The 27,802-nt window shown below is 43.2% G+C and overlaps 1 protein-coding gene and 2 long non-coding RNA genes across 7 annotated transcripts in view; 1 reads left to right on the top strand and 2 right to left on the bottom strand.

The window, feature by feature from the left end:
• EXPH5 (exophilin 5) overlaps positions 1–27,802 on the top strand; it is a 66,508-nt gene that overhangs the window by 25,338 nt on the left and 13,368 nt on the right. For 2 of the 5 annotated variants that reach the window (XR_003259180.2, XM_026100196.2), the window contains exons 1-4: positions 2,653–2,945; positions 20,381–20,538; positions 22,740–22,884; positions 27,313–27,361. Coding sequence is in view for 4 of the 5 variants with exons in the window: in XM_026100196.2 (XP_025955981.2) it covers positions 2,827–2,945; positions 20,381–20,538; positions 22,740–22,884; positions 27,313–27,361 (471 nt within the window). In the remaining variant the exon portion in view is untranslated. Of the gene's footprint in view, positions 1–2,652; positions 2,946–7,713; positions 7,847–20,380; positions 20,539–22,739; positions 22,885–24,380; positions 24,732–27,312; positions 27,362–27,802 lie in introns of those variants that run through there. The other 3 variants (XM_064505049.1, XM_064505048.1, XM_064505050.1) reach the window with 3 other exon arrangements.
• LOC112983231 (uncharacterized) lies at positions 576–2,990 on the bottom strand. The gene is made up of 2 exons (XR_003259185.2): positions 2,854–2,990; positions 576–2,393 (listed from the first exon to the last, which is right to left on the bottom strand). It is a non-coding gene; the product is annotated as an uncharacterized LOC112983231 (long non-coding RNA).
• Positions 14,506–27,323, bottom strand: LOC135327171 (uncharacterized). The gene is made up of 2 exons (XR_010387320.1): positions 25,941–27,323; positions 14,506–19,719 (listed from the first exon to the last, which is right to left on the bottom strand). It is a non-coding gene; the product is annotated as an uncharacterized LOC135327171 (long non-coding RNA).

A 27,802-nucleotide genomic window follows, 5' to 3' on the forward strand; every position in this document is an offset into this window, starting at 1 on the left:
GAGAGGAAGTGCCTGAGGAAACTGTGAAAGGAGCTGTCTGCAGCCATATAGGCTGCAAGATGCAACTTGTGCAACTTGTGACCGTGGTGTACCTTGAAGATTGGCTTTCTTCATAGGAGTAGGCCTTCTGCCTGTGGCAGTTTCAGGGTGGACACGACGGGCCTGAGCTCCACAACCTGCTCAGCCCAGTCCTGGCTCCCTGTGTGCCTCACAGAGGTTGCGTAGCATGCAAAGAAAAGCTATAATAATATGAGTATCGTTTGGATGTTGACATTGAGGCAACCATCAAAGTCTACCACTTCACAGTTAAAATGCCTAAATGAAAATGCAAAGCCCTTTTGAAGTGGGAGCCGAGGGCCCAGTTAAAGATCCTGCAGGATACTGTTCAGTGGAAAGGTCTGTGTTTGGCGGTGGGAGACAGTGCAACCCACAATGTCCTAACTTAGCTGGACCTCCAGATTTTAACATAATACAAATAAATCATTAACAATTACTACAATAAACTGAGATACAAATGATGGGCTTTTTAATCAGAGAGGCATTGCTTTCATTTTTAAGAGTAGTATGATCAAATATTATTGACCAAAGCTAGCACCGGAAATATTTATTTCAAACACAATAAGCAGATTTAACACATTTTAAATGAAAGATGCTTCATATTTATTTTTTGCATTGTCATGAAGTCTTTTTCACTTAATGCAGGGAGTTAATGAAACTTCACTAATCTGTGTAACAATTTACCCAGTAATTAGTTCAACAGGAATAGACAAGACCTTGCAGTTCTCCCAAGCCTCGAGGCCAATTGCTACAAGATTCAACCAGTCCTGCTGCACATTCCCCTACATTCTCTAGCTACAGTTCAGCTTTTGGAAACAGCCCCTCTAGCTTTTTGGAGCCCTACGCTTTGAAATCCTCCAGTGAGAGTAAATGGAGTTAACACCACCCATTGGTACAACAGTATTTGTAAAATGCAGTTTTTGAAGAATCTGCCCTATAATTAGGGTATGTGTGTCAGCATCCTCTTTAGTGGCATTGGCAATTAACATTACTAATAGACATGTCTCATGTCTGCAGCCTCTCATGCTATTTTGGCCCTCTGTTTCAGGTTGCTAAACAGAAGAAATACTATATAAGAAAACACTTTGGTAGCTTCCTGGAACAGCTTTTAGCTAAAAATCATGGAAAAATTTTATAGCACATATCCTATCTTGGGGTTATGTAACAAAAAATAAAGTACATAAGGTGGCAGACATTTTAGATGCTGGAACACAGTCTTGAAAGCAAGGTGGAGTAATGGAGAGACATACGGGAAAGCAGTTATTTTTCACAAATAAAATTCTGGTAGAAGACTCCATAGATAGAACTTCTAAAGTGTTTGCACAAGAAGTTAAAAAAAATCACCAATAATATAAAATATTATCTTTAAGGCAACAGTGGACACTCACAAGGCCCTGTGTTGTGGCAACAGAGGCAACAGACATCTCAGATAACGAACAGAAACTTGCTCCAGGAGCTGAACCCTGCTATTAAGCTTTCTAAACTGAACTATCTGAATCAAGCTCATTGCAATGGATCTGCAGAAAAGAATGTTATTGTGCTCTAATACACCAGTGATGGTTGTGGCTCTTGCACCTTTGGAAATAACATGCTTGGACTTCACTCAAAGACAGATCCTATACTCTGTTAAAAATCCAGTAGGTCTGCTTGCTGTTTTCTCAGTGGGACACATTGCCTCTCAACATCTTCTAAACAACATAATACTTTCCTTATATCTTCATCGGCTGCTTTGTAGCCTTCTTTTTGTTGTTTCATCACCAGGAATCAGGTAAGTTCCTCTTTGGGCCAGCCTACTGGTGCCAGAAACTACCCCAAAACAAGGAGCGTCCTGGATCCTGGCGCTGCCGCGGTGCTCTGAGGCCCTTGCTTCCCCCGGCCCAGCCTGGCTCCCCGCCGGGGCCACCCTGGGGGCAGCCCCGCTCCAGCGCCCGGCCGCACGGGGATGCCGCTGCGTACGCCCACTCCGCTCCCACCACACGCAGCCATGCGACGCACCCGCCGGCTCGCTTTTCCACGGCAAAAACGGCATCTACTTCTTCCCCACACAGCTGTGACCACATCTGCAGTTCAGCCCTGAGTACGGCCTCTCTTCGAGGGAAATATTTTGGAAGATATCCTACTAGCTGTTCAGCTAGCACATGTCAGACAGTCACAGATGCTAGAAACGTACTTCAGAGAGACGCAACTGCTTGCACCCGCGCAGGTCTTCCAGGTCCCCGTCAGAGCCACCAGAGCGAAACGCAGGATGAAATTACCGCTGAGACGTGGCTGTAATGGGGAGGTTACAAACACCTATTTCTTCGTGAAAACTTTCCAAACACTGCCCCTTACCTTCCCTGTGGAAAAAAAAATTTGCACGCACTTTTCATGGATGTAAAGACATCCTTGCACCGCGGCAAGCTGCAGAGGCGCCGGGGTGCACGCCGTGCGCGGGGGTGTCCGTGTCCCCCCCCGGCCTGGCCCAGCCAAGGCAAACACCCGACCCCAGCGCCCTCCCGCCCGCGCAGGGCGCCGCCACCCCCGAGGTGCCGCTCCGGCCCCGGCCGCAGCCCGGCCGCGGCAGCGGCCCCGCCCGGCCCGCGCAGGCGGGGGCGGTGCCCAACGCGCCGGGGCGGCCGCGGCCGCGGCTCGGCAGAGGGAAGCGCGGCCGCGGGGCGCCGGGCATGTGCTGCGCCGCGCCGCCTCGGCCATGCTGACGCCGTGCGGAGCTGCGGGCGGCCCGGCGCTGCCCCGCTGCCTCCGGCCGCCGGCGCGGGCATAGGCAGAGCCATGACCGCAGCGCCCCGGGGGCCGGACCTCAGCTTCCTAAACGAGGAGGAAGCCAGGACGATTTTCCAGGTGCTGCAGAGGGACTCGGAGCTCCGGCGGGCGGAGAAGGACAGAGTCAGGTACCGGCCTCGACCCCCGCGTTGCCGCACAGCAGCCTCCCGCCCGCTCCGGGCCGCCGCTCCCTGCCGCCCCCTCCAGGCGCGGCCACAGCCCCGGCGGCCGCTCCCGCGTCGCGCCGCGGAGGGCGGGAAAGGGGCGTCCGCTCGGCGTCGCTGCCCGCTGTCACGGGCTCCGCGCCCGCCAACATGTCGGGGGCGGGGGGCAGCCGCGGGGGCGGCGGTCGTGTCGGGCGGCGCCGCGCCAGTGTAGGCGCCGGGAGGGCGCGTGATCCTGCCGACGGCCCGGCCCGCGGTGCGGAGCTCCGGTTCCCCTGGGAGCTGCCAGGCCTGTGGGGAGCCCAAGGGCTTCCAGGTTGCTGGAGAGCCTGCGAGGATCCCGAGGGCCTCTGGGGATCCCATGGGCCTCTGGAGAGCCAGAGAGCCTCCACGGATCCCGTGGGCCTCCGGGGATCCCGAGGGCCTCCGGGGAGCTGGGGAGCTTTGGGGGATCCCAAGGGCCTCGGGGGATCCTGTGGGTCTGCAGGGAGCTGGAGAGCCTCTGGGAAGCCCGAGGGCCTCAGGGAAGCCCCAGGGCCTGCGGGGATCCCGAGTGCTTACAGACAGCCGGGAGCCCTGTCCCAGGCAGGAGGTGCAGCCGCTTCTGCGTCGCAGCAGCAGGACGTTTGAAAAACGCATGTTGTGACAGAGGTGGCCCTGGCTTATGACTGCTGCTGCATGGGTCTCTCGGAGAAGGAGGCCCTGCTGCCCTTGGCCGCTGTCTCTGAAAGAGGGTGTTGGCTGGAGATTTATACCTGGGGAGACAGCGGTGGTGGGGAGGTTTTGCAGGACCATGCAAGCAAGTGGTCAGCCTGGGAGGTGACTGCAGTTACGTTCCCAGGCTGATTCCCAAGTAGATCCTGGCAGCTTCCTGAAACCAAGCCAGACACTCGCCTGACTGAGAAGTTATTCACAAGCCCCTTTAAAGTCACTTAACTGAATTCACTACACATTCATGTACGCAAGTCACGACAGCTTATGTGAGCCATATGAAGAGGCAGAACAGCCTTATCCTTGTTTCTAACTTATCGCCCACATGCCATCACCAGAGCTATTTGTATATTGACAGTCAAAGCAGAGGTCAAATAAATAATAAAATTATGTTAAAAAAATGAACTATGTAGCCTTAAAGGTTATCATTTTTTCCTCCAGATGGGACTTGAGGTACCTTGTGGACAGCTTGCCAGCGGAAGGCAGTGTCCTCTCAGATTCACAGCTGGGGACTTGTCACAAATAAGATTCCTGTTAGAAATAAAGGGCTGTTAATGAGTAACATTTCTGTAAGTGGATTTTTGTACTGTGTAATTTTTATTTCTGTCAAGTGGATTTTATGATGGGCATGGTTAAACATTGCATGTCAGCACTGACTTGCCTCCAGGAAAATGTCAGGGTTTCCACAGAAGGTGAACCTGGACAGAGCTAAGTTTCTCCATTTCTGTGCTCCACAATTGGGTATTACCTTTCTTCCTTCAGTAATTTCTTTTCCAATGATCTCATGACAAAAACGGGAGGAATGTTTTGCTAGATTTGATGGAGTGCATGGCTGGATAGTTGTAAGATGGCCTTGAGTCTGCCGTTGACTTTAAAAACTCAGCAAATGCCATGAGGCTTCCAGCTCTATGCATAGACTTGTGAAGCAATAGCCTCCTCTTGAATCAAGAGTTTCACCTACCACCAAATTTTTATTTGCTTCTCCATATGTGTTCTATGACTGTTGACAGAAATTGCCTTTTCTTTATGCAAAGGCTGCCAAAATAAACATCGTAAAAGCGGACATACCTGATGATACATTACTGAGATGGAGTCTACTTTAAATCTCCATTGAAGAGATATTCAGAAATAAGTTGAGCAGAAGATAGGTAAAGTGTTTATGATTAAGGCACCGTACTGAAATCTAGGTTAAACTCCTGGATCTGCCAGAGGCTTTGTATGTATCCTTGGGCAAGTTTCTTAATCTGTCTTGAGCCTAACAGAAGTACTTTCTTTCTCACTCCACTTATCTATCTGATCTTATTTAGACTGTGTGCTCTTCAGGCCAGAGGACTCCCACCATGAGTATAGAGGGGTTCCAGTCTCTGGTGTTGCTACTATAATCTAAGTAATAACAGTGATCACCCTGGAGGGCCGAATCCTGCAGTTCTTACATGACCACAGTGAGCTTCAGAGTCTCTCAAAGTAGCATTTGCTCCTCTAGGTCCCATGTGCTGCCCCCTTGGCTCTAAGTCGTTATTATTATTATTTTGATTATTATTTTGTAAATGTTTTTTGCATTCAAAGGTTTTGAAATAATGTCAGGGTGCTGTTGCAGCTTACTCTTGTGATGCTTTTTAGTGTGGTATTGAAGGCATTTGATTCATGCTATGGTTCAGATGGAGGCATGTAGGATGTGGGATGGAAGGAGCACTTTCCTCAACACTGCTGTTTTGGATGAAGTCGCTGAAGTGAACTGTCCCTCAAACTGCTCTTGGGCATAGTTTTGGAAATAGCTAGTTGGAGCTGGCAAGGGCTAGGGAGCAAGCTAATAATAAACCAGTGGGCCCACTGGTCAAGTTTGCTCCTTGTATTATTTACAATATAGCACATCCCTGTGTAGACGAGTCCGGACTGAACTGATAGAGGAAATGAGCACTTTGCTGGCAGACCAAACCTCGGGTTCTCATGATTGCCCTGGACTTATATGTCCTGTTTCATATCATACGAGGAGCCTACGGCAACCTGCAGATCTCTTAAAAGAACAGCAAAAAATTGAAACCCATCCCCAGATACAGCTCACAGGAATCTCAGAAAAGCAGGAATGGGCTTTTTTCTTTTTACAAGCTGCTTTTGATGCCATATAAGCAAATGTTAACAGCAGTTAACTCTGAAAGACAAGCATCAGAAATAAGATCTACCTTCAAAAGATTAATTCTGCACAGTTCACTTCTCCAACAAATGCCAGTAATGGTTCAGGAGTGTTGATTTTCACACAAACACAAACATATTGCAGTGCAGCATGAAATCCTTACGCTTCCTGCTCAAGTGTATTGAGCTCTCAGCTAAGTAACCATGAAATTCCTGGTTGAATAGTGCTTTTTCTTCTGCTCACTGCTTATCTACATTAGAAGCTTGGTAGGAGTATTGTCTCTCTTCACCCAGACAGCCCCATCTCTTCACGAAATTAAATGCATATTGGGGGCATTCTTTGGAAAAAGGCCAGTTGTTTTATACCACCCCTCTCTACCTCCCTTTCTTTATTGCCCTCTCTTTGTTGCCTCGGTGCGGAACAGGAGTGTGTCACCTTTGCAATAGCACATCTGTGCAGCTGCGGGCCCAGCCTGAGCTGCAGACCCCCGCCTTGGGCTTTCCCTCCTTGCTGCCACAGCACATGCCACAGCACATCCTCTGCGTACGCTCGACCTTTTTTGTGCTCCCTCGGTGCCAGCCCTTGATAGCTTCCAGGCATGGGCTGGGTTGGAAGACTTAGTTTTGCTCTCCCATTTACGCAGAAATGAACGGTGACCTGTCAGACCCTTGCTTGTTCTTGTTACTGACCCAGTAGTTTCCAGGATTGCGGTTTTTGCCTCTTTTCTCCTTGTGTAGTGCCCTCTCGTGGCCACTCTGAACAGTACCTTCAAATAGCCACAGCAGACAAAACCCGCTGGCTCTGTCGGTCCCAGAGTCTTTCTCCCACGAAGCAGGGACGCAGTAATCGGAGCCGTCGGCTTGGGCATAACTCACATGACTGCACTGCCATGCACACTGAAAATACTGTAGAAACGTAGTAATCATGTACTTCATAATGTACTTTAAAAATACGCATTAGTTTTGGTCTTACGTAACGCCCAGTTTCAGTATTCTTTGTTGGTCATCAAATCCAGTCTCATTCATAATATTCACTTGCAGAAATAATCTATCATTAGCATTAGTGTGGGAGAAGAAATGAAATACGTGGTCTATATATCAATATATATGTGCTGTTGTGTGAAAATAATTACAGTATGAAGGACAGCAGTCTGATTCTGTCACACAATCCTATTTTAGTAAGCCTGATAAATAAAACTGGTGGTTTTGCAGATGCATAAAGAAGAAGGTTCCTTGTCGCAAATATTTCAACCTAAATTAGATGCCTGGGAGGAGATAAGCCGATGACTTGTCCAGAGGACAGTATCATGTTAAGATGACTCCCTAACAATTCAGTTTCCATAAGGACACAACAAGTGTTTGCTGTAGGTGCAGGTAATAATACCACAAGTCACCTTTCCACATGGAACGAAATAGGCCTGAAAGCATGAGATAAAAACATTCCAGGTCTTATTCGATTTCTGGTTTCCAGGCTTCAGGGTGCACCCAGATTGCGTTCTCGAGCTGTGCGCTGCAGCTGCTGGGAACAGAAATCAAAAAACAAAGTGACTGCTGATATTTGCATGCAAAGCTCCAGGTCCCAAAGGCTTAACAAACCTGTAGGTGCTTCTCTTCTCTGTCCTTTCTCCAGGAGCCCAGTGGGCAAGATAATAAGGGCAGGCTGGCTGCTTCTGGTCTCTCCAGGACAGCGTTTCAGATTGCTGGCAGGTAGGAGAGGGACTGGCAGTGCCTGTATGAAGGCTCAGCAGCAATAGGGCATGAAGCTAGGGGAGACAGAGGTGGAGCTGCTGCCTTTTATCTCCGAGGCAGCTCCTCCCTCTGCAGAGAGCAGGGGCAGACAGTCCCCACGCAGGTGTCTTTCCCGTCAGCCTTGGAGCTGTCGATGCCTCAGACTGACTGAGCGCAGGCTCAGGCTCAGTGCAGAGATACATCTCCACCGCTGAAGCAGCACGGGGGCCCGGGTGAAACGGCTGAGACAAGAGGAGCAAGGAAACATGGAGCCAACTACAGGAAGGAAACAGCAGGTAGGGAGTTGTGGCATCAGTAGCTGGTACAGTTCCAGGTCCAAAAAATGAATAGTTGGGAGTTACAGCACAACAGGTATGGATAAATAGAAACTTTGTGTAAAAGGGCAGAAGAGCTCTGAATTCATTAATTACTTGATTTTATTTAGGAGATTCTTCTGTTGTATATGATGCTCCCTGTTATCACTACATTCAGTAGTCTTCTGTGATTTTAATTTATTAATCCCTGAGAAAAAGGGAAATACTCCTATCTTCATTATCAAATGACACACAGAAAATAACAGAGAAACTGAGCAACTGAATAGGGAATTCAACCTAGATCCCTGATTAGTAGCCTACCAGCTAGATCATCTTTCTAGAAGTAACTTTGCCTGTATTGTATGAGGTTTTTTTTTTTCAGTAGGAAGAATGGAAAAAAATTAATTACCTGTCTCAAAACATATCTTGGGCATCAGCCACCATTTATGAATGGGAACTGAAAAAAAGGGAAAATGCAATGCAGCTTTGGGGAGAGAATAGCACTTATTTCCTTTGTTTTAATTTGTTTGTTTATTTCCAGGTTGAATTATGGTTTTGATTTTTTATTTAGTAGATTTATTCTTACAGATCTATGACCATGAGAACATATGGCAGCAAAGCAAAGGTTTGTTGATGGAAAGCAAAATAAATTAGTTGGGAGACATGCTTAGCACCACTTTGCTTCTCTCTTTGGTGACCCATTAAGAACACACAATTCTTGTGGGGAAGGTGAATCCCCTCCTTACTTTGTTCTACACCATCTCTACAATAAATCACTTGGAAGTAGTTATTTGTTACAGGAACTCAGCTGTTCTCTCTGCCTTACGGCAGACCATTTCCTAAGTTCGTTTCTTGCAGCTAATCTTGTGTTGTGTTCTGTTGGCCAACATTCGCTGTCAAGGGTTTGACATTAGAAGCTGAGAATGAAATGCTGCACAGGAAACACATCTTTTTCCCCTTTTTCCATACTTATAACCTCAGAAGGCATTTACTGCCAAGGTGCAGCCATACGCAGCCCCCTCTTGGTGCTTTAGTTACTGTCTTGCTTACGGTTTGAGGCCTGTCATGTTGCAGCCTTTATTCCTGAGAATAACTTCGACTTGATCACAGAAGCAGTTTTACTGACCCTCTTGCAGCCTCTTGGATGACTAAGAATAACTTCTTGGGTGTTAGAGATCTGGATTAGGGGCCCAACTCCTTATAATTTTAAAGGATTTTCAGAAACAACCCCAGAGTGTCCATAAACTGCATGGTCAAAGAGAGAATAGCAGGACACCACCGCATGGGTATATTGTGGTTTCATTGGAGCTCCCTCCCTGGACAAAGCACTAATAAAGAAATTCTTTCCTAGGAGATACTCCACCCAGGATGTTTCAGGCTGTGATTGCCCTATTGTGTCTTGTTTGTGAAGGAGATACTATTATTATTTACTGCTGATATTGTACCACTGGCATATTTAGTGGTTTGTAAACACTTAAGAAAACAGGTCCTTGAAGCCCTGAAGTGCTAATATGCTAAATAACTCTAAATAAAAGCAAAACTGTCAAGAAAGACTGTGATTTAAAAACCTTCCCTCAGTTTGGCAAACAATTGCTGTCATAAATAATCCCACTGTGAGATTCCCCTTGTTTGAGCGAGGGTTGCTTTCTGTACCCAAAGGCAATTGGTGAAGTTGCGTATCAAGTTACTGCCACGTTTTTTCCTCTTTGCTGTTTTCAAATAGTAATATATTGGGGGGGGGGCCTGGAGTAAAGGACTATGACTTTAAACGAGTTGAGAAGGGACGGGAGGTTCACAGTCTGCTGTGGAATTGCAGGAGGAGCTCCAGAGAAGTATGCCATTTTTTACTTCAGTTATAGCAGTGTAGATCTGGACTAACTAAACCTAAGCTCATTGTGTAACTCCAGTTTTACATCATAGAGAGTGAGAACAGCTTCTAGACCAGCATTGCTGCCAGATCTTGGTTCTGTCTTTTCAGAATAATCTTCTTTTAGTGTTAGAAAAGGTCAAATTTTTGCTGGAAAGCTTTGTCTTTATTTGTGCTTGATAGCTAGTAGAGTTTCTATAGCATGTATGAAGCCAGAGTTTGGCCCAGGAAGGTCCTTGGTGAGGCTGCTGGCTTTCTTCACAGCCACCAGCTGTGCTCTGCCCGAGCTGGCCCTGAGCCCTGGCAGCCAAACCCCCCGGCGGAGGAAGGATGCGCTCAGGGCACTTTCAGCCACGCTGATTCAAACGCAGGCCTTGTGCCAGTCTTCAAACTAAAGTTTGTATTTTTAAGTGACAAAATGTTGTAAAAATGAAATTCATAATGATTATTATTTTTACGGTCCAGCCCACTTGCTGATTTCACTAAGGGCCCAAAAAAGAGGATATTTGCTGAAACGGATGAGGCTTAAGCCAAGGCTAATTTTGAAGCTTGTGGCTAGGTATTTTCTTAGTCTAAGCTTAACAGAAAAAGAGGTATTAACTGGGCTTTCTCTTCATGGATAGTTTGTCAAGACTCCAAAAATAAATTGATGAGGTCAGTTATAACAGTATAAGCTAGCATTAACAGGTATTCTGTGCGTCCTTAATCTCAAATAAAAGGGATACTGAGTAGTCAGTCCATATGGAGAATTATTCTGGAGTAGTTAATGCAGAATAGCCTGATTTTGTTGGTTTTTCTATGGAGCTGTGAGCCATTTAAGGGCTCATGCACCTTGCAGAAAGTCTGTGCCCTTCCCAGGTTTGAACTTTTTAATAGTAGTGTTTCTATGTCTTCAATACCTTCTATCTCCTCCACAGTTCAAGTGCAGGAGTTAAAATCATAATTGACATTAATGAGAATTGGAAATGGCTGTCAGATGTCCATTTCCATCAGGAGGAAGGCAGCTACCCATACTAAGCAGGCATGGACAGGACACTGAGACGGGGTGTGTGCATGAAGAGAACTGTCTGAAACGCTGAAAACATCAGCAAAGCTTGGTCACTCTTGCTTTAGCTCAGCTTTCTTATGTATGTCTATTGAAAGCTGCTTGAAATGCCAGTGGCACTGTGCAGTGGAGTCGCTGGTACCGTGGAAGGCACTGCTGGGGAAGGGCAGGGCGCTTTGCCTGTCACCGCAGTGAAGAGAGGGAAGCGTGTCGGTCTGCAGTGAGCAGCCTTGGAAGGTCCTCCAGAATGTTTTCAGGTACTGACAGCTTCTACAGACTCTCTGTCCTGACCACTTTAGATCCTTGCACATATCTCAGAAATATTAATTTGGGTATGTCAGGAAGTCAGAAAAGTATAGCACGAGAACATGTCTAATACATGTTCATAGTGGCTGGACTTCACTCCTGGTATTGGCACAGCTGTGCTCCGTTCAGGTTATATGTACCTGGTAGTCCAGTCCGTGTCTGCAGCCCATACTGAAATACATGCCCAGGCAAGGGTCCTGGTGAAACTGCACTTTCCATGCTGAAGCCGGAGGTGCTGTGGTTTTGGTGCTTTTCCTTCCCGAGGTACTTTAGACTAAGTCTGTCTTGGGTCTACGTAAACGTGCTGCACTTGCACCTGCTGTGGATGTGGCTCTTAGCAAAACCTGTCCAACGGCTGGGAGCAAAGCTTCCTGGGCTGTGTGTCGAGACTTCCGCTGAGGCTCATTCGTTTGTATCTGATGCGTTTGGATTTTGACAGTATTTGAAAAATATTGCATGGGTCCATCTTCTTTTCTCCTTTAAAATTCAGTTTTTGCCACTGGTTTATGTGTATGGAATTTAATCATCTTTTAAAATCCCCTTGCTCTCTAAATCTCATTCTGTAATCGAGTGGAGTTTGGCCAAATGGAGTTCTGAGTTTTGGGCACAGAGACTATATTTTTTCTGTGTTCCATAACTCTAACACAGGGTTATATAGTCTAGGGACAGATCTCAGTTCTACCTTTCCTGTACTCATTTTAAAGTTAAAAATTACTTAGTTTCCTAATGCCAACAGTCTGGAACTTTCGATGACTTACAGATTTCATGTAAGAAATACATTAAATAAAGTAGGGGGGAAAATGGTAACTTTTCCTGAGGATTTGTACATCTAAATGTTCACATGAAATTTATTTCTAATCCTTCTCTGCAGCTAGATTGTCATGTTAACACCATTGAATGTAATAAGCTGTGTTTCAATACCTGCATTTTTAATTCCTTTCAGGAACTACAGGAACTACACTCCTTTGATCAGTTCTTATCTCAAAAATAAATAGCTATCTGTATTGGTACCATACTAGCTGTGACCAAACACATCAATACAAAACTAAAGCTAAGAGTAAGTGATGAAAAGAAAAATGCACTCTATTTGTACTTTATTGTATGTAAATTGCAGTTTAATTTGTGGTCAGATTAATAAAGAAACCCCAGTACTTCTGCTTGCCGCAGCTTTAGATTTCCAGCTCTAGAGGCCCGAGTGCAGAGAGCTGCTGCCGAGGAAGGCTGCAGCAGCGTGACTGGGGCTGTGCGCTCTGCTTCCTTCTGCGTGGGGATTTGCATGACCTTAAACAGTTCATTTAGCCCTGGGGTACCTCCACTGCCACATCTCCATCTTGGATGGAGGTGGCACTTCCATCTCTTTGGAAGAGTTGTGATAAATTATGAGATGCTGAACTGCTGTGGCAGAGGATCTGCTAAAGTATATAAGCCTTATGCTTCCAGATGAAAAACATCCAGTGTCTACTTTCAGATTTTACGTTGATTCTTATGACTGCTTTACCCAATTTAAAGTAATGTAAGCACGGCTTTTGCAGTATTATAGTAACACCTAAACTGTGTATACATACATGGTGACATTATGTTACTTCTGTTGACCAGAGACTTGCTTCAGCCGTGCACGTGTGTGTGTGCACGCGCGCGTGTGTGACTCTGCACAGTTAGATGGGATTGCAAAGGTCTATTTTGAGCGCCTTAGGATTTAAGCTTAGCTCTGTGCAAACAAATGTCTAAGTCCATTTAGAGCTTCCAAATTTTAGAGCTCCATCCAGGTCCATGGGCCATCCCACACAAACGTGCTTGTAAAGACCTTGGTCTTTACGTGAAACCAACTTGCATTATTCAGAGTTCTCACCTGGCCTGTTTCTGTTTCCTTGGTTTTTTTCCTCTTATACTGTTAACTAGGAAAGATTTTGTATAAAGAAAGCCATGCAGTAATATGAGGAATAGCATCAGCATTATATGTCTTTGGAAGGTAGTTCAATTTGTAAATATATGGCTGAGCTGTATATTACTTGCACAGAGGGCTGTCTCTAAGCATGCTATCAATATTTATAAAAGGTCTCACAATCAACTGGCAGCTCTACTTTGGAAGAGTAAATAGGTCTGCTGTTAATCATTAGCTTCAGACTTACAGGGAGACCTGAGAAGGCCTGAAGCCCAGCCTTCCAACGCATCAGCACTGTCTACTGAAGCAGATTTGCCTCAGATTTGCAGACATCCAGCAGGCCTGCCGGGCTGGTTGTGCATGCTCTAGTACACTCGTTTATGTAGTTGCAAACGTTCAGAAATATGCATGTGGCACACAGGATGTATATCCCTATTTCTGTATAAGATTTCCCAGACAGAAATTCAGGAGCCCAAAACTTACTCCTGACATGTGATGTTTTTGGACTGAGACTACATCCACCCCTGCAAAACAAATCAGAATCTTTGCATGGAGAATTATACCCATTCCACCTATTAGCATCTGCTAATGCTAATAGAAATTCCTATTAATGAAGTCATTTCCGCAGAGATATTAATTACTACCAGTCAGAAGCACATGTGGCACACTTTAATGATGATAGATAGCCTTCCTCTCCATTGCATCATGCATTTGTTTTGCTGTGACTGTATAGCGTTGGTAGGTAGCTGTGAGTATTGACAGCATAACGAAGTGCAGCACATCCTCTACCCTGCACGTGGGATTTTGACCTGTGGTTTGCAGCTTGTGCAGAGAGATCGTGAATCATCTGTTAAACATTCGCACATTGGAGCTTTCCCCTGTTTCGCACTCCCGGTAGAGGACATGGCAGGGAATCCAGCCCACTAGCTGGAGAGTCCCTGACAGTTGTGGCATTACTGGTAGTATTTTACCTCATTCACTCTTGTTGATCAGCTGCCCAAAGGACTAAAAGCTTTCAAGTTCTAACTATTTATAAGCCCAATAAAAAGATGTATACTTATAACCTTGTCTATTTGTTTCAGTAGGACTGAAATAATATTTTAATTGTTGAACCCAGGGTGGCTGCTAAGGAAATGGTTTATTGTAACAGCAGTGTTTTGCGACTTTATTACAGCTTGGGGTGGGTGATTAATACATTCTCAGCTCCTGTGACCTCAGTGTGCAGTGCTCTGTGCTTTAAAATCGTAGTGTTTTGGACACAGTCATTGAGCTCTTGATTTCTGAGCTTTCACTGAGAACAACTGATTCCTAAGCTGCCGGAGCAGAGCAAATTTATGCGGTCGCCACGAGAAGGAACCTTGTCCTTGTCCTGGTAGCTGCCCCTGGCAGCTCCTTACAAGATTTCACAGTTTTCTAGTTCAGAGGGAAATGTCGTCTCGTGCTCTCACCCAGGGGAACAGCCAAAGGTTTAAAGGGGAAATGGAGCATTGGACTTGGCGATGGGAAACAGCAGCTAGAATAAGAAGTCCACGGTAGGGAAATTCATTGCATATCGTTTAATTTAAGAGGTTACAGCTTTGGAGAAAGCCAGAGGTGACTTTTAGCCACTGTACAGAGGGAGCTTAAGTTAAAAAACTGTTAGACACCAAAAACATTATGAGTTATAGAGTGGAAAGTTGTGTTCAACACACAGTGGGAATCCAGTGATGTATGATGATGATGATGATGATGTATTTCATGTATGTCGATAAAATCTTATTGCCTTTGTGGATTGAGTGTAACGAATGTACACATTGCTGCTGTTATGCTTTTTGGAGCAAGTGGTCAGTTTTAATTTAAATGCATAAGACCCTTGAACGGAGGTAGTGTAGTACCTCGCTTTGCTTGTGGTTTTGTCTTTCAGGCGGTCGGTATCTGTGTGTGACATGACGCTGCTGCTGTCATCCTTTGCTGTGAGAGTTCTCGGGCTTCGAGAAGTTCCACAAGAATTTTATAAATATAGATATAATAGTGAACTAAAGAAAATGACTGAATCAGATTTTGTGATTTTTCTATTTTTTAATTAAAAAGAAGAGGTGGAAAAGGATGGATTTATCTCGTGAGCAGACAGGCTGGAGCTTCGGTAGGGCGAGAGCTCGCATGTTCCCAGCTGTATCCCTGACACAAGTGGCGGGGCTTAACGTCACTCTGTGACGTCTGGTGCCTGTAAGGTGCTCTGGGGACAAAATGACACCTACTGTTTGTAGCTATCTGCTTAAGTAGCACTACTTGCTGCTTGGAAGTGTGCTAGAAGGTGGGTGTCAGAATTACAGGCAGGAGTGGTGTCTTTCTACACCTTTCTACATCTACAGTACCTCTGTCTCAGAAAATGTACAGTCTGGGAGGAAAACCAAAGGGAAGATTAATTCCCTTTTCACTTTCTCCCTGCATCTTTCACACAGTTTTGCATATTCTCAGAATCCAAATATTTGGGAATAATTGTGAACTGGCAACTTGATGCATCCCTTAAAGTGGGTTTGCAGACGTATCCCTGGAGTTCAGTGTTGGGCTTTGAAATTTTCACTGTTCACCCGACGGTGAGCCTTCCTTGGCACTTTCAGTTATCCCTTTGCACCCAGAGCAGCATACCGGGTGACTCCTGCAGCCTAACCTGGAGCCTGTTGAAGACAGTGAAAGTCACTTCATTGGTTTCACTGGTATTTGGGTCACGGTTGGAAGGGAACGCCAAGGCAGCGCGCTCCTCAGGCTTCCTTGTTGGGGCATGTATCTTTGCCTTTACGCATCTTTAGTTTTATTGCTTAGATACTGAGACAAATATGTCTTCTGTAGACAACCTCGTGTGTTAATTATAAAATCAATACATAATAAAAAAATTACAACAGTAGCAATAATAATGAAGCATATGAAGACTTAGATAAAAGCAAATATATGTTGGGGGAGGGTAAATGAAATCTGTCTGGTTGATTAGCAACTACCTAGAAGGTTAGATTCGAGCATTATTACCAACACAGCATTTTGTTAATCAAAAATAAAATAACCTATAAGCATTTTGGCATGGGAAGGCTTTGATTTTCCAGAGAACTATTGCATGAAATGCTTAATTTTATAAATATGAAGGCCAAAGAAAAATAAGTGGGTTAAGGCAGTTAGATCTGTGTACTGTGCACAGTCTCGTGGTGCATGCCGCCAAAACACTGGAGTCAGTTTTCCTCTCTGATTCATATACATCTGCATAATGTTTTAAATATAATAATGAAGCCGACTTGGTTTATTGACATTATCCAAATAGAAAACAATGACAAAGAAAAATAAATAAAAGCTTGCTTTAATGTGAGTAAAAAAAATCCAGCTACAAAGAGTGAAGACTGCCTTGGATAATTGGCCTATTGTGCCTCTGCCCTACGAGGTCAGAGGATCTTGGCTCTGTGAGTGCTCGTTTCTCTTCCTGGTAGGATTAACCTGCCACACAGGCTCCTTCGGCACCTTGGAAACCCGAGTGTTGTTGTTAGTGCTGTTACGTGTTTATGTGAAAGGGTGAATAGTAATTTCTTTTCTTAATTACGTCAGCTGTAGTAGTGTGTGCTGTTGTCAGTAATACTTTCTCCTTTTTCTTTAAAAAATGGCAGCTTGAAAGTGTGTCTTTAAATGATTTTTATAAAATTACAGGGAACATGTAAGCAAGAAAATACTCTTGCATATGCATTTTAGAGCTACCTGTGGCTATGATACAGCCACAGTGTTCCAGAAAATTAACTAGTCATGTAAAGTGAGGTATTGACATATAAAGCAGTGGGAAGGTGATAACTCGAAGCAAAAAGTTAGGAAATAAATGGTTCTTCAGGCACTATTTTTTAGTATCTCCGCCTTTCCTCTCTGGCAAAGTGAGGAATATAAACAGAATAAAGACCTAAGTTTGTTTTAGGTCGCTGGCTTTGCGAATTAACCGCTCTGCTGTAGCCGGTGTCGAACGCTCTTGGCACTGTTTCTGTATGCTGTGCCTCCAGCCAGGTCTTCTCGGGCAGGGAGGGCTTTGATCTGACGAGCTGTGTGTGCCTGTCCCACGCCGGCGCGACCCCCCACGCTTGGCGATTGCTGCGGTCTGTTCCCTCGTCTTGTGCATGGGAGGAATCGCTTCGGGCCAAGTGCTGCTTCCACAGAAATCCGTAGGAGCTGTAATTTTTACTTTGGCAAGCATGGGATTGAGTCCTCTGTCCCCTGCCAACAGCGGAAACTTCTCAAAAGCTTGCTTGACAGCCCGGTTTCTACTGCCTTACACATTCGTCTTCTGCTCTTTTCTCAGTACGAGGGTGGTAGAGAAAATATTTTTCCTCTGACAGTAGCAATAGAAGCTCTTACTATCATAACAGGAAGCGGCAGGTAGAGATACAGCCCTTTTGGCAAGATTTGTGATGGCTCACATGAAAGTCATAACACATGCAAACATTTAGGCCAGCTTTTCCCTCGAGATCTCCGCCTAAGAAATATTGGGACATGCCAATGCCAGTAAGGAAGAGCTGTTTTTAAAAACATTGCAAAAGACTTGCTCCCAGGTGATTCCTGCGTTGAACGTTGTGCAGGGTAATGGTTGGGAGAAGTGGAAGAGGGCTGCTCGGTGGGTCACCCCGGAGCTGCGGGGCAGTCGCCGGAGGCCAGCCTGGGAGCGGAGCTGCTGCAGCACTGAGGGGTGCCTTTGCCAGCCCCAAGTGAGCCGTCTCCTCCCGAGAGGAAGCGGCTCAGGGTGTCTAACGTGGCGCTAGAGGAACGCGTAGGAAAGAGGGATGGAGCAGACGGGGAAGCAGGATGAGTACGCTTGGTTTAGAGGGCATCTAGGTGTTTTGACACTCCTACGGAGCAATGTCTCAATACAGAGTTTGCAGTCAGGGTAACGACAGCACTGCCTCAGAGGCAGGCTCGTTGCTGCTCTGACCACAGATACCATCTGCTGCTGTAATTATTTCTTCCCGGTAGCTCCCAACTGTTGCTCACTGGTATTGTGAGGGGGCAGGTAGACCTGACGGGGCAGGTATACAGTGAGATGATGTGGTTTGGCTGGGAGTCATTGCACATGGGAGAAACTCGATAGTTATACGATACCATTCACTTAATTCATATCGTATTAATATGATTCTGTACTCACATAATTGTATATATATGTAGGGTTCTATATATATGTTTGTATATAAATATGCACAAGCAAATTAAAGGGTTTGTTTCATGAGATGGAGACAGCAGCACAATTCGTAAGCAGCAAATTCACAGACAATGAGTACAGATAGTGCCAAACATGTACCAGGAAAGCTTAAAATACTGAAATGTTTGTGCCAGAGTTTGTGCAAGCTTTTTGACATAGCTTTGCAGTGCCTGGAATATTCAGGCAGTGTCTGATGTGGTAGATGCTAGAGTAAGTGGACTTTTTGTTTTTTTTCTTCTATATGGGATGCATGCATTTAAAGCAAACAGAGATTAATATAGAAATAATGCGAGAATCACCACAGTGAGAAAATGTCTTGAAGAACTTTCCTGGGAAAAATTACTCTGGAAGCTTAATAACGTAGGGAATTCAGCTGCATTTTTGTTTTTTACCAATAGATGGCACTACACTGAACATGATTTTCACCAGGCCTGGGTGAACTGGTGGCTTCCTCTTAAAAAAAGATTGCAAAGCTGTACTGAGATGTAAAGTGTACCTTCTGTATTTAAGTTACTTGTTTACATCTTGTGTCGATGAGATGAACGATTCATTCTGGTTGTTTTAAAAGACTATAGGGATGGAGTGTAGGAGAGGGTCTCCTCTTCCAAGACTTGAGCAGAGCTGCTGTGTGCTTGTTTTCCAGGCAGTGGCCGTGCTGGCCGCCACTCCCCGCATACTTCATGCCTGGCTCTGTGCGCTTTTGCTCCTCCTGCGAGCTTGGATCCCCGGTGCTAAGGCCACATCAGTGAGGTCATGCATTTGGCACTGGGAAGCACTTTGTTCATCTCCTCCCCCCATTTCGCGTTACTGCGAGGCTGTTTTCCATGCTGCAGATGGCATTTACTGTGTTTAGTCATCCCCACAGTGCAGAAGTATCTGTGGTGATTAACATTTTTGCTGTTGTAATGCATAAGATTATTCCAAATGTCTTGTACTTATGCATGTGTTCGTCTTCAAGGGAAAGGTTCACTAATTTACCAAAAATGTCTCTGTCCTACCCTACTATTCTTCAGATGCCACCAGACGAAGAGTGGGTGCACCCATGAACAATATACTCTGTATCAGTCCCAGACAGAAGTGCACGTTTCCAGACTAGACATTTAATTTTAAGTTTGTTCTCTGAAGTAACGTCATCTCAAAGAGAGAATGAGAGATTTTTATTTAAATTGATAACTGAAATATTAAATGTTCTCTGAGAAATTCTGTATTCCTGGTCATGGGTTTTACTATGGATTAAGATGAAAGATTTACATGAAAGCCTGTTAAAACATTGGTATTACATCTGCAGGCTGTGCGCAAAGTCTTGCTTTGTTGCCATCAGAATAGCTTGGGTGTGGATTTGCCACCTCTGCATCTGTGCTTTAGGCACTTGTATACTGTAATTTGAAAACAAGTAACTTTGCATGCCAGCTGCACTATTCAAACTCCTTTGCAACTATGCATTATTCTTTTATGTCCAGATAAACAGTTCATTCCTATGAGCACTTGGTGTAAGAACAGAACCTGGAACTAAACGACTTCTTTACTTCTGACCACATCTGTGTAGCTTGCTCAGTCTTTGCATCTGCTTGACAAAACATTCATATTCATTATAAGTTGGTTGTATACATATTAAACACAGGCAAAATCACTATGCAACAAGGAAAGAGGAAAATGTGATAAACTTGTTGAACGTGTCACATGAATACCTATGAGCTGAATTCCACATTTATTATTCTGCTTTACACTGAAAATGTGGGGTGGGCATCCCACTGTCAGCACCTCAGTGAGTTTCCTCTTGCAAATCAGAACAATCTGATTACTGCTTCTGCTTATATCAATCTTTCAAGAAATGCTTTGTTACAGTATTACTTATTTTAATTGGGCTATTGACTGAACTTAATCTTACTTTCAAATAATTTTATGATGCTTATGAATTATTACCTCAGTTTTGCAAGGAAGAAGGATGCACTCCTTTGAGGCAGGGAATAATGTAAGCATATGAGTAGTCCAGTTAAGTGAGTCACACGATCTCTTTGATGAGCTGGAGAATTCTGCTTTCAATGAAATCTTTCATGTGATAGCTGTGAATAGATCATGTCTCCCTGTATCTTTTTTTAAAGTCATATTATTTGTAGAAATTTACTGTGAATATTTACATGAAGAACAGGGAGAGTTCCTAATAAAGTGTCAGTACTATCTAAAATGAGTTAAAAATAAATTGTTTATTTTTTTTTCCTTTTTAGCAATCTTCTGAAGAGAAAGACATGTGAAACAGGTCTTCAGGGAGTGACTGGGGAATGGTTTGAAGAAATACAAAGAAAAAAATTTCAGAATAACACTGATGTCAATAGAATGCTGAAAAAAACACTAGAGCATCAGCTAAGGAAGAGCAAAAAGACCAGTGAGTTGCATTTTTCCAGTTTCTTCCTATATGATAATGGTCAGTGGTCACCAAAGCAGTATCTTACAGTTCAGTAGCCAAGGAGTTTCTGAAATTGCATCGAGTTCTTTCTCATGTCAAAGTTTTGCCAAAAGTATGTTTACAAAATGAGCATGTTTCTTTAAGCAAATTCTGTTAAAAGCATAGCTATGAGTCACAATACAAAATTCTTGATATTCTTGTCCTACAGTTTCTGTAAGTATACTAAATACAGTGGTTGATTTCCTATTAAAGCAATAATGTTTACTTCATACAAAATCTCCTTTAGTCCATGTAAGTTTCCTAAAGGAAATAGAAGTACCTAAATGACACTTGGAACAAGTAGATAACCTGGGTTTGGGTGAAAGAGGTTTGACTGTACTGGCAGAAAACTCCCTGATAACACTGGGCTAAAGGTGTGCCAGTGTTGATTATGAGGGTGGGTGACACAGAGCCTGGAAAGTTGGTCTGACTGAGAAGCAGCTACTGGAGATCTCACTTCATGGGTGCTGTTGCCCATCCAAAATGAACACATGCAAAAACATGGTATCTCTACCAAAAATGGCATCTGTACTCTTTTTCATCTTCCATCCAGATTTCATGCATAATATATGCCATTATTGCATTCACATTTCTGCACATTTTTGATTTAGCTTCTCCTATTTCTGTGTCACAGCAACTGTATGCAGAACCATGTAAAAAGAACAGTATTTCCAAAAAAAAGTGAAAGAAAATTTGTGTAAAACCACAGACCTACACAAAATAGAGATCTGTTTCCTGCCCTTTTTTTCCCCACATTCTCTCTACTCCATGGCTGTCTGCTATTTTTCTCTTTCAGTAATGGTCTAACTGAAGCATTATCTAACTCTGTAATGGCACTCATCTTGTATTTGACTTTGAAAGCTGCTGTTTCTATTTCACATCTGAAGAAGGAGTTGTGTGCCTCAAAGGCTTGTCTGGTATTTCCAACTATATGAGTTGGTTTAAGAAAAGGTACTACTTCTACCCACAAGCCCTGTCCCGCCTACGTCCCTAGACCATCGTGGCTACGGCAGAGAGTTATTAGAACTCTCCTGCTGTCACCTCCACTGCCAAGTCGAACAGTGTCGCCAAGAGGTTAGCTTCTGCAAAGTGTAAAGGATGCAGCATTTTGTAATGCACAGTGATTATCACTGAAGTGAAAGCAATATATTACACACAGGTTTTAAATCATGTGACATGAATTATTCATTTCATTGAGGACAAGAGCGAAAATGCTGCCTCTTGCAGTGACACTTCTGTCAGTGACACTTTGCTTTCATTGCTATTTTGCTTCCTCCTGTGGTCATTGGATAAGGCATTTTGAGGCTGTTGTATTATTTCAGACATGTGATTTTTAAATGGAAAAAAAAAAGATGCAGTGCCTTACTCCTGAGTGAAGTCTTGTTTCCCGATGTCCTCCAGTTCCCAGTGGCATGTTTTAATAGCAGACCCTGCATTTCCTTTTCCTAATCTGTGCGCAATTCTCTTGCTCTCATTCATGCTGATTGTTAACTGCTTTTACAAGCAGACTGAGTTTATGTTCCATTTGAAGAAATCAAATCCTAATCTTCCCAAAGAAATCATTCATGATATTTTGCATTTAAAATACAGTCCTAATGTGTAGTTTATAGCAGAAAAATGGTACTCCATTGCCTTGGAGTGGCACAGGGAATCCCATCATAAATAATTTTATGATACTCAAGACACCTTAATCTGAATTAGTTATGTAATTACATTACAGGCCATCAAACCATTGCATATTCAGGGCTGTAGTATTTATATTTCTTAACAAAGTGAAAAGCTAAAGATTGTGAGTGACTCAATTTTCAAATGTCTAATTTGCATATATTTTAATGGTCTTTTTTCAAATGATTGAGTGCTAATTGCTTTCTGAAAATCATCCTCATTCATCTCACACAGATCATGCAAAAACAACAGTACTTTTTCAGACCTTAGACCTGTTTATTTTCCTCTTAGTCTTCTAGTTACCCACTAGAAACTAGCATGTCACTTAATCTGTCAAAAAAGTCAGTAAAATCAGATTTTTCTGGCATAAAAGGTAAGTGAAAGAAAATTGCCTGTGAAGATTTAACTTTCCTGTACCTTTTAATACAGTATTTAATAAGAACTTGAAACAAATCAAATTTTTGTAATATTTTTAGATCATAAAGAATTTAAAATGTCATCCCGCACAAATCCTCAAGCACAAAAGAACACATCAGCTTCCTTTTTGGGGTTCAGATCACCTTTTGCTTGGCTTTTCTCCTTCAGAAAAACAAGGAAACAGCAGACTCAGAAGCAACCACGGTGAGCTATAATCAAGACATACATTATTTCTAGTTAAAAAAAGGGTATGAAGTGTTCTGTGTTTTGCTTAGAAAACGTTGTTAAAATTAATTTTCCGGTCTCTTAACTTTCACCTCCCCAGGAAGATGCAGATTTTACTTGCTCATGCAATGAGACTTCTCCTATGTGTCGGAAGAATAAAGACTAAGTGGCAAGTCGTAGCTGAAGTCTGGTAGCTAAATCTCATTTGTTCAGGTTTTGCATAAAGGCTTAAAGTGTATTAAAGTCCCTAAACTTCGCAGTGGCTGCATTTTATTTAATTCTTTCACACAAGGACAGAAGCAAGGCACATGGGGATCTGGTGCCCCATGGCTGTGATACAATCAGAAAGCAGAGTTTTCCCAGGCTATGGCAGAGAGTATAAGCCGCAGGCAGCCCTGCTGCATCACTCCCCACCATTTCTAGCCCAGAGGCAGGCCTGGAGCTTTAGCTCTAGCCAGGCAAACAGGGTGGTTTTCCAGTGCTTTTGTCTTTGGTGCTTCATCTGGGCTTTGGTTTCAACTGGATCTGTACCAAAGACAGTCTCATGAGCAGGGCTGAGCTGCTGTGTTTGAAGGGAGCGTACTTCTCCCTCACCATCTGCAGGAGGTCCCTGTCCAGAAGGAGCTTGCGGCTACGCTCAGGCTGATCAGGGTGCCAGCGTTCGCCCAACTCCTGGCCCATGTGGGTCTCTTTTTTCTAGGCATGTCAGCAACACCTTAATGATATACTATTATCTTTGTGTACATCTTAGGTTAATGAATGCCAGTCCCAAGCATTATAATAAACATAGAAGGGGAGTGCAAGCCTACAAAGAGATGGAGATTAGTCTGATGTGTAGGTTTTGTAGCACAGCAGCTTGCCATTGTGGAGTGCTTATATCAAAGCTGAAAGAGATTTAAGGAGAGGTCTGAATGGAAACAGGTGAACTTTGGGGATGTTTACTGGTAACAATTCTTGTACACAGAAACACAGCATAGGAAAAAGCCCACTTGCAAAGTTTGAGCACTGGGAAGCAGAACATGCTTCATACGTGTCATCCACTCCTGCCTTTCTCCCACTGCTTGGTGTGTCCCTTCGGCTGGGACGTGGAGCAGGGGCGAAGGTGCACGCCAACACAGGGCTAGGGGTTCCTCCTGCCGGGGAGCCGGAGGCGGCCAGTGCAGAATAAAGGGGCACTAATGTTGCTGAGGAACAGACCTCGAGGGTGCTGTAGGTTGACATGAGATAAGGTGGCTGATACAAAACTGAAGGTCAAGGCTTTGCTGTAGAATCTAAGCATTAAAATTATTTCATATTTTAAAAACATGAAAAGGTAAATTTTGCATACTCATCGCATCAGCTTTTCTGAAACTTACTTATCTTGCTTTTCTACAAAAAAAATTACGATATCCTAAATTCAGATGCCTTTTGTGCTTTCAGAGCACAGTTCGAAAAATAAACAAGTCAGACGTGAGGTGTAGCTGAGCTGATTGCTGCATTTTCTAGTCACGCCTCTCTGGAAAACCTCCCCACCCTTTCTTAGGTGTTGCCGTGGCACATGGTTTGCTTTACGCGTAGACAAAGCGTTGAAATATTCAGCCTCTCACCAGGTAGAGTTATTCTGGAGAGTCAGTGAAATACAATAGGAGGCAGCACTGTAAGTCATGTAGGTAAGCCTAGCTGGCAGAAGCGTTTGAATAGCTAAATATTAATGGCTGCTTAGAGGGTCCTTTTGGTGTTGGAAAGACAGTTTCATCAGCTGTGGTGGTGGTTTGCTGTGAGAATAAATTATGGATGCTGCAAAAGAGAATATACCTATGTGGAGGTACAGAAGATGCTAATAAAAGGTTTGTAACACTGTTGTTTGAACTTAGTGAAGTATTCGATGATTTATGGTTCAAAGGTGTTTGATGTTTTTTAATTCATTAATTCTTTTCTAATACGTAACCATGATTCATACTTGAAAAATGCTGTTTAATTGTGTTTTCAGCATATTTATGTGTTTGTTGCATAGCCAGCTTCTTATGTAGTGCTGATAAGAACAGTATAAAAGAGAACGGATTATAATCTGACATTAGACAACTTGGCCGTGGCCTGGGGAAGACACGTGCCTCAGAGAAAATAGCAAAAAGCAGTTTTTAACCCATAGGTTTGTATTAGTAATAGTGGTGGTAGTAGTGGAGTCATACTTTTAATCTTACATTCTGTTGCCATAAAATAGATACATATGTATATAAATGAAAATATTTAACATGTAGCTTCTTGCTTTTCCAAAGGAAGTAGTGTTTTTTCTTCTGGCAAATATTTTTGAACTTCAGCAATAACCTGACACCTTCTTTGTTTATGCGTAATTGATAATGTTTACAAGTGTGCGTGTGTGTGTGTAAACATTGCTTAACAGTGTGTGCGTGTGTGTGTGTAAACATTGCTTAATATCCTAAGGTAAAAAAGAAACTGAATTACCTTTTCCTTAAGTTAAAAAATATTTCTCTGTAAGTAAACAAAACCTTAATTTAAATTCAAAATGATGAAAAACTTGAAAGAGTTCAGAAAAAAGAATGAGGCAGATTAGGAGGTGGAGAGGTTGGCATAGGAAGAAGATTAAAACAACCTTGTCGAGAACGGCAGGGAGGAAAATAAAGGAGGATGCAATGACCAGTTATTTTTGAAAGAACAGTGACAACAAAGATGTGGAGGAATTTAGAGTAATGCCAGAAGTGAAAATGAAAATTTAATTTTTGCCTAGATTATTAGAAAACATTTCTCACTAAGATGTCGACTTCATGTAGCTTCCCTGCACAGCATCAGATAGGAAGAACTGTAGAGAGCAGCTTTGCCCAGAAAAGCTGAAGTAGAGAGCATCTAACAGAGCTTCTGCATTTTTGTTAGGCTTGTAAGTAAAACTGAGATAACTTTGTAAAACGCAGGATTTCACTGAACTTGGTTTGAAAGAAATCATTGCAAAAAAATCTGATATATGCATTTAATTCTTAATTTATGATAAAAGCATTAGAACGTATTCAACAACATTTTAGTTTAAGGCAAGAGTTGCTTACCTCTCTGAGTTCTGATTCTGTAAACCTCATTCACAGGGAGCAATAACCCACTGAATTAGTAGCCATTCCTATTCAATGTTACAAAGTAAATATAAGAAATGTGGATTCAGATTCTCTGGCTTGATTCAAAACCCGCTGAGGTCAACAGGCTTGTTTCCATCAGTTTCAGTTGGACCCCATGTTGGAGAGGAGTTTTGGATTTAAAGTTCGCAATTACAAAAGCAAAAACAAATTGCACCTTTCAGCTGTTCTTCCCTGCCTGCAAGCACATTGCAAACAAATGACAGAGCACTTTAGGAGGAAAGGCTTGGCCGCAACGAACCTGCCAACAAGCCGGTTTATACTTGTTGCTGAGGCACAATAAAATAGTCTACCTGAGCACAAGAAGGTTTTAAGAGCCTAAGAACAAGGTCATTCAAAAAGACTTTGAGAAACAGGAATGAGCAGAACCTTCTTTCCCTACCTCGCTTTTGTTCAAGAATTAACTTCCTGAGAAAAAAAGTTTCTGAGACAGGGAAGAACTGACAGTAAGCACAAGCTAAGCAAGATTTCCTCCAGGGGTTTTCAAGGGACTGGGTTTCTTTATTTCTAAACTAAGGGTTTGCAGACTAGAATAGACTCAGGGAAGTCAACCACTGTTATTTTTTTCTTTAGTTTATTATTTATATGTCTGAAAGTCACCATGTAGAATGGAATGTCTCTCATGTTCTGTGTTTCTCAGCTCATTCTAACAACATTACTCAGAAGTACTCTCTAGCCAATTCTCTGCCAAACCCTTGCAGTCCTATACAGCTTAGGAAAAAATACAAGCCGCCTCTTGGGTGCTAAAGATTGCTAAATTACGGCTGTCTTGGATGGATAGGAGCAATTCCAAAGTTCATATCAAAATAAATCTGCCAGCTGTCCCTCCTCCTCCGTAGGGGCAGAGCACAACTCTGAATGTAAGTAGGGTAATGAAGGAGAGGAAAAGCAGCAGTATTTCAAATGCAGACCATTTACAGATTTATAAGTCGTTAGCTTCAGTTATTCATAGTACTTTGTAAGTTGTTGTTGGAAAAGGAAGTAATAATATCTTACTGTAATGCTGGATTTAAACAATTGCTTTATGGGTATTTCAGACATTGAGATGTCAGTAGGTTGAGTTCATTCTTGGCTGTGCAGCTAGAATATTTGCAAGCTGGCAAGGTCAGACAAACTGAATGGTAAATTCCCCCAGCATTTGTTAGCAGATTTTTTTGCAGAAGGGGTGTGGATTCTGCATGAAATAGTCTTTTCAGAGGCCTCTCAGTAGTTAGTATAGAGAAACTGCTAGATCTTTATTACCTGGTAAAATCATACCATAAACTGATGATTTAAATCCTTCTGCCTACAGATATGACAGTTCTGCTAGCACATCTTCAAAAGTGGAAAAAATGGCAACAGTAAGTAGCTTAGCAACTTTATTGTCATGTATGTTTAAATCACACAATTTTTGAAAACTGGACCCCTTTTCTGGGCTGTCGATATAATGTTTGCTTAAATAGTATTCTTGTAGTTCTTATTTTAAATGCAAAGTAAAACATCTGTGTTGTGAACGTGTTGGATTCAGTAGGAAGAACTTGCCCTATTAACTATACACGTCTAAGTGTAGCTCTGATCGGATTTCAGTTCTCTCTTAATGATGAAATTATTGAATGGATAATTTCATAGACCAAAATCATCACATATTTTGGCAATTGTAACCAAAGTACAAACAGATCAAAACTCGCTTTGAATAAATAATGTATTTACTTTTTTTTCTTCATTTGTAAAAGGGTGAAAAAGAGTAGCAGACTTGGGCAGGTAGTAATCTAGAGCTTCCTCCATGCTCAGAATTCCCCTGC

This window comes from Dromaius novaehollandiae, chromosome 1 (assembly GCF_036370855.1).
Source record: "Dromaius novaehollandiae isolate bDroNov1 chromosome 1, bDroNov1.hap1, whole genome shotgun sequence".
NCBI lineage: Eukaryota > Metazoa > Chordata > Aves > Casuariiformes > Dromaiidae > Dromaius > Dromaius novaehollandiae.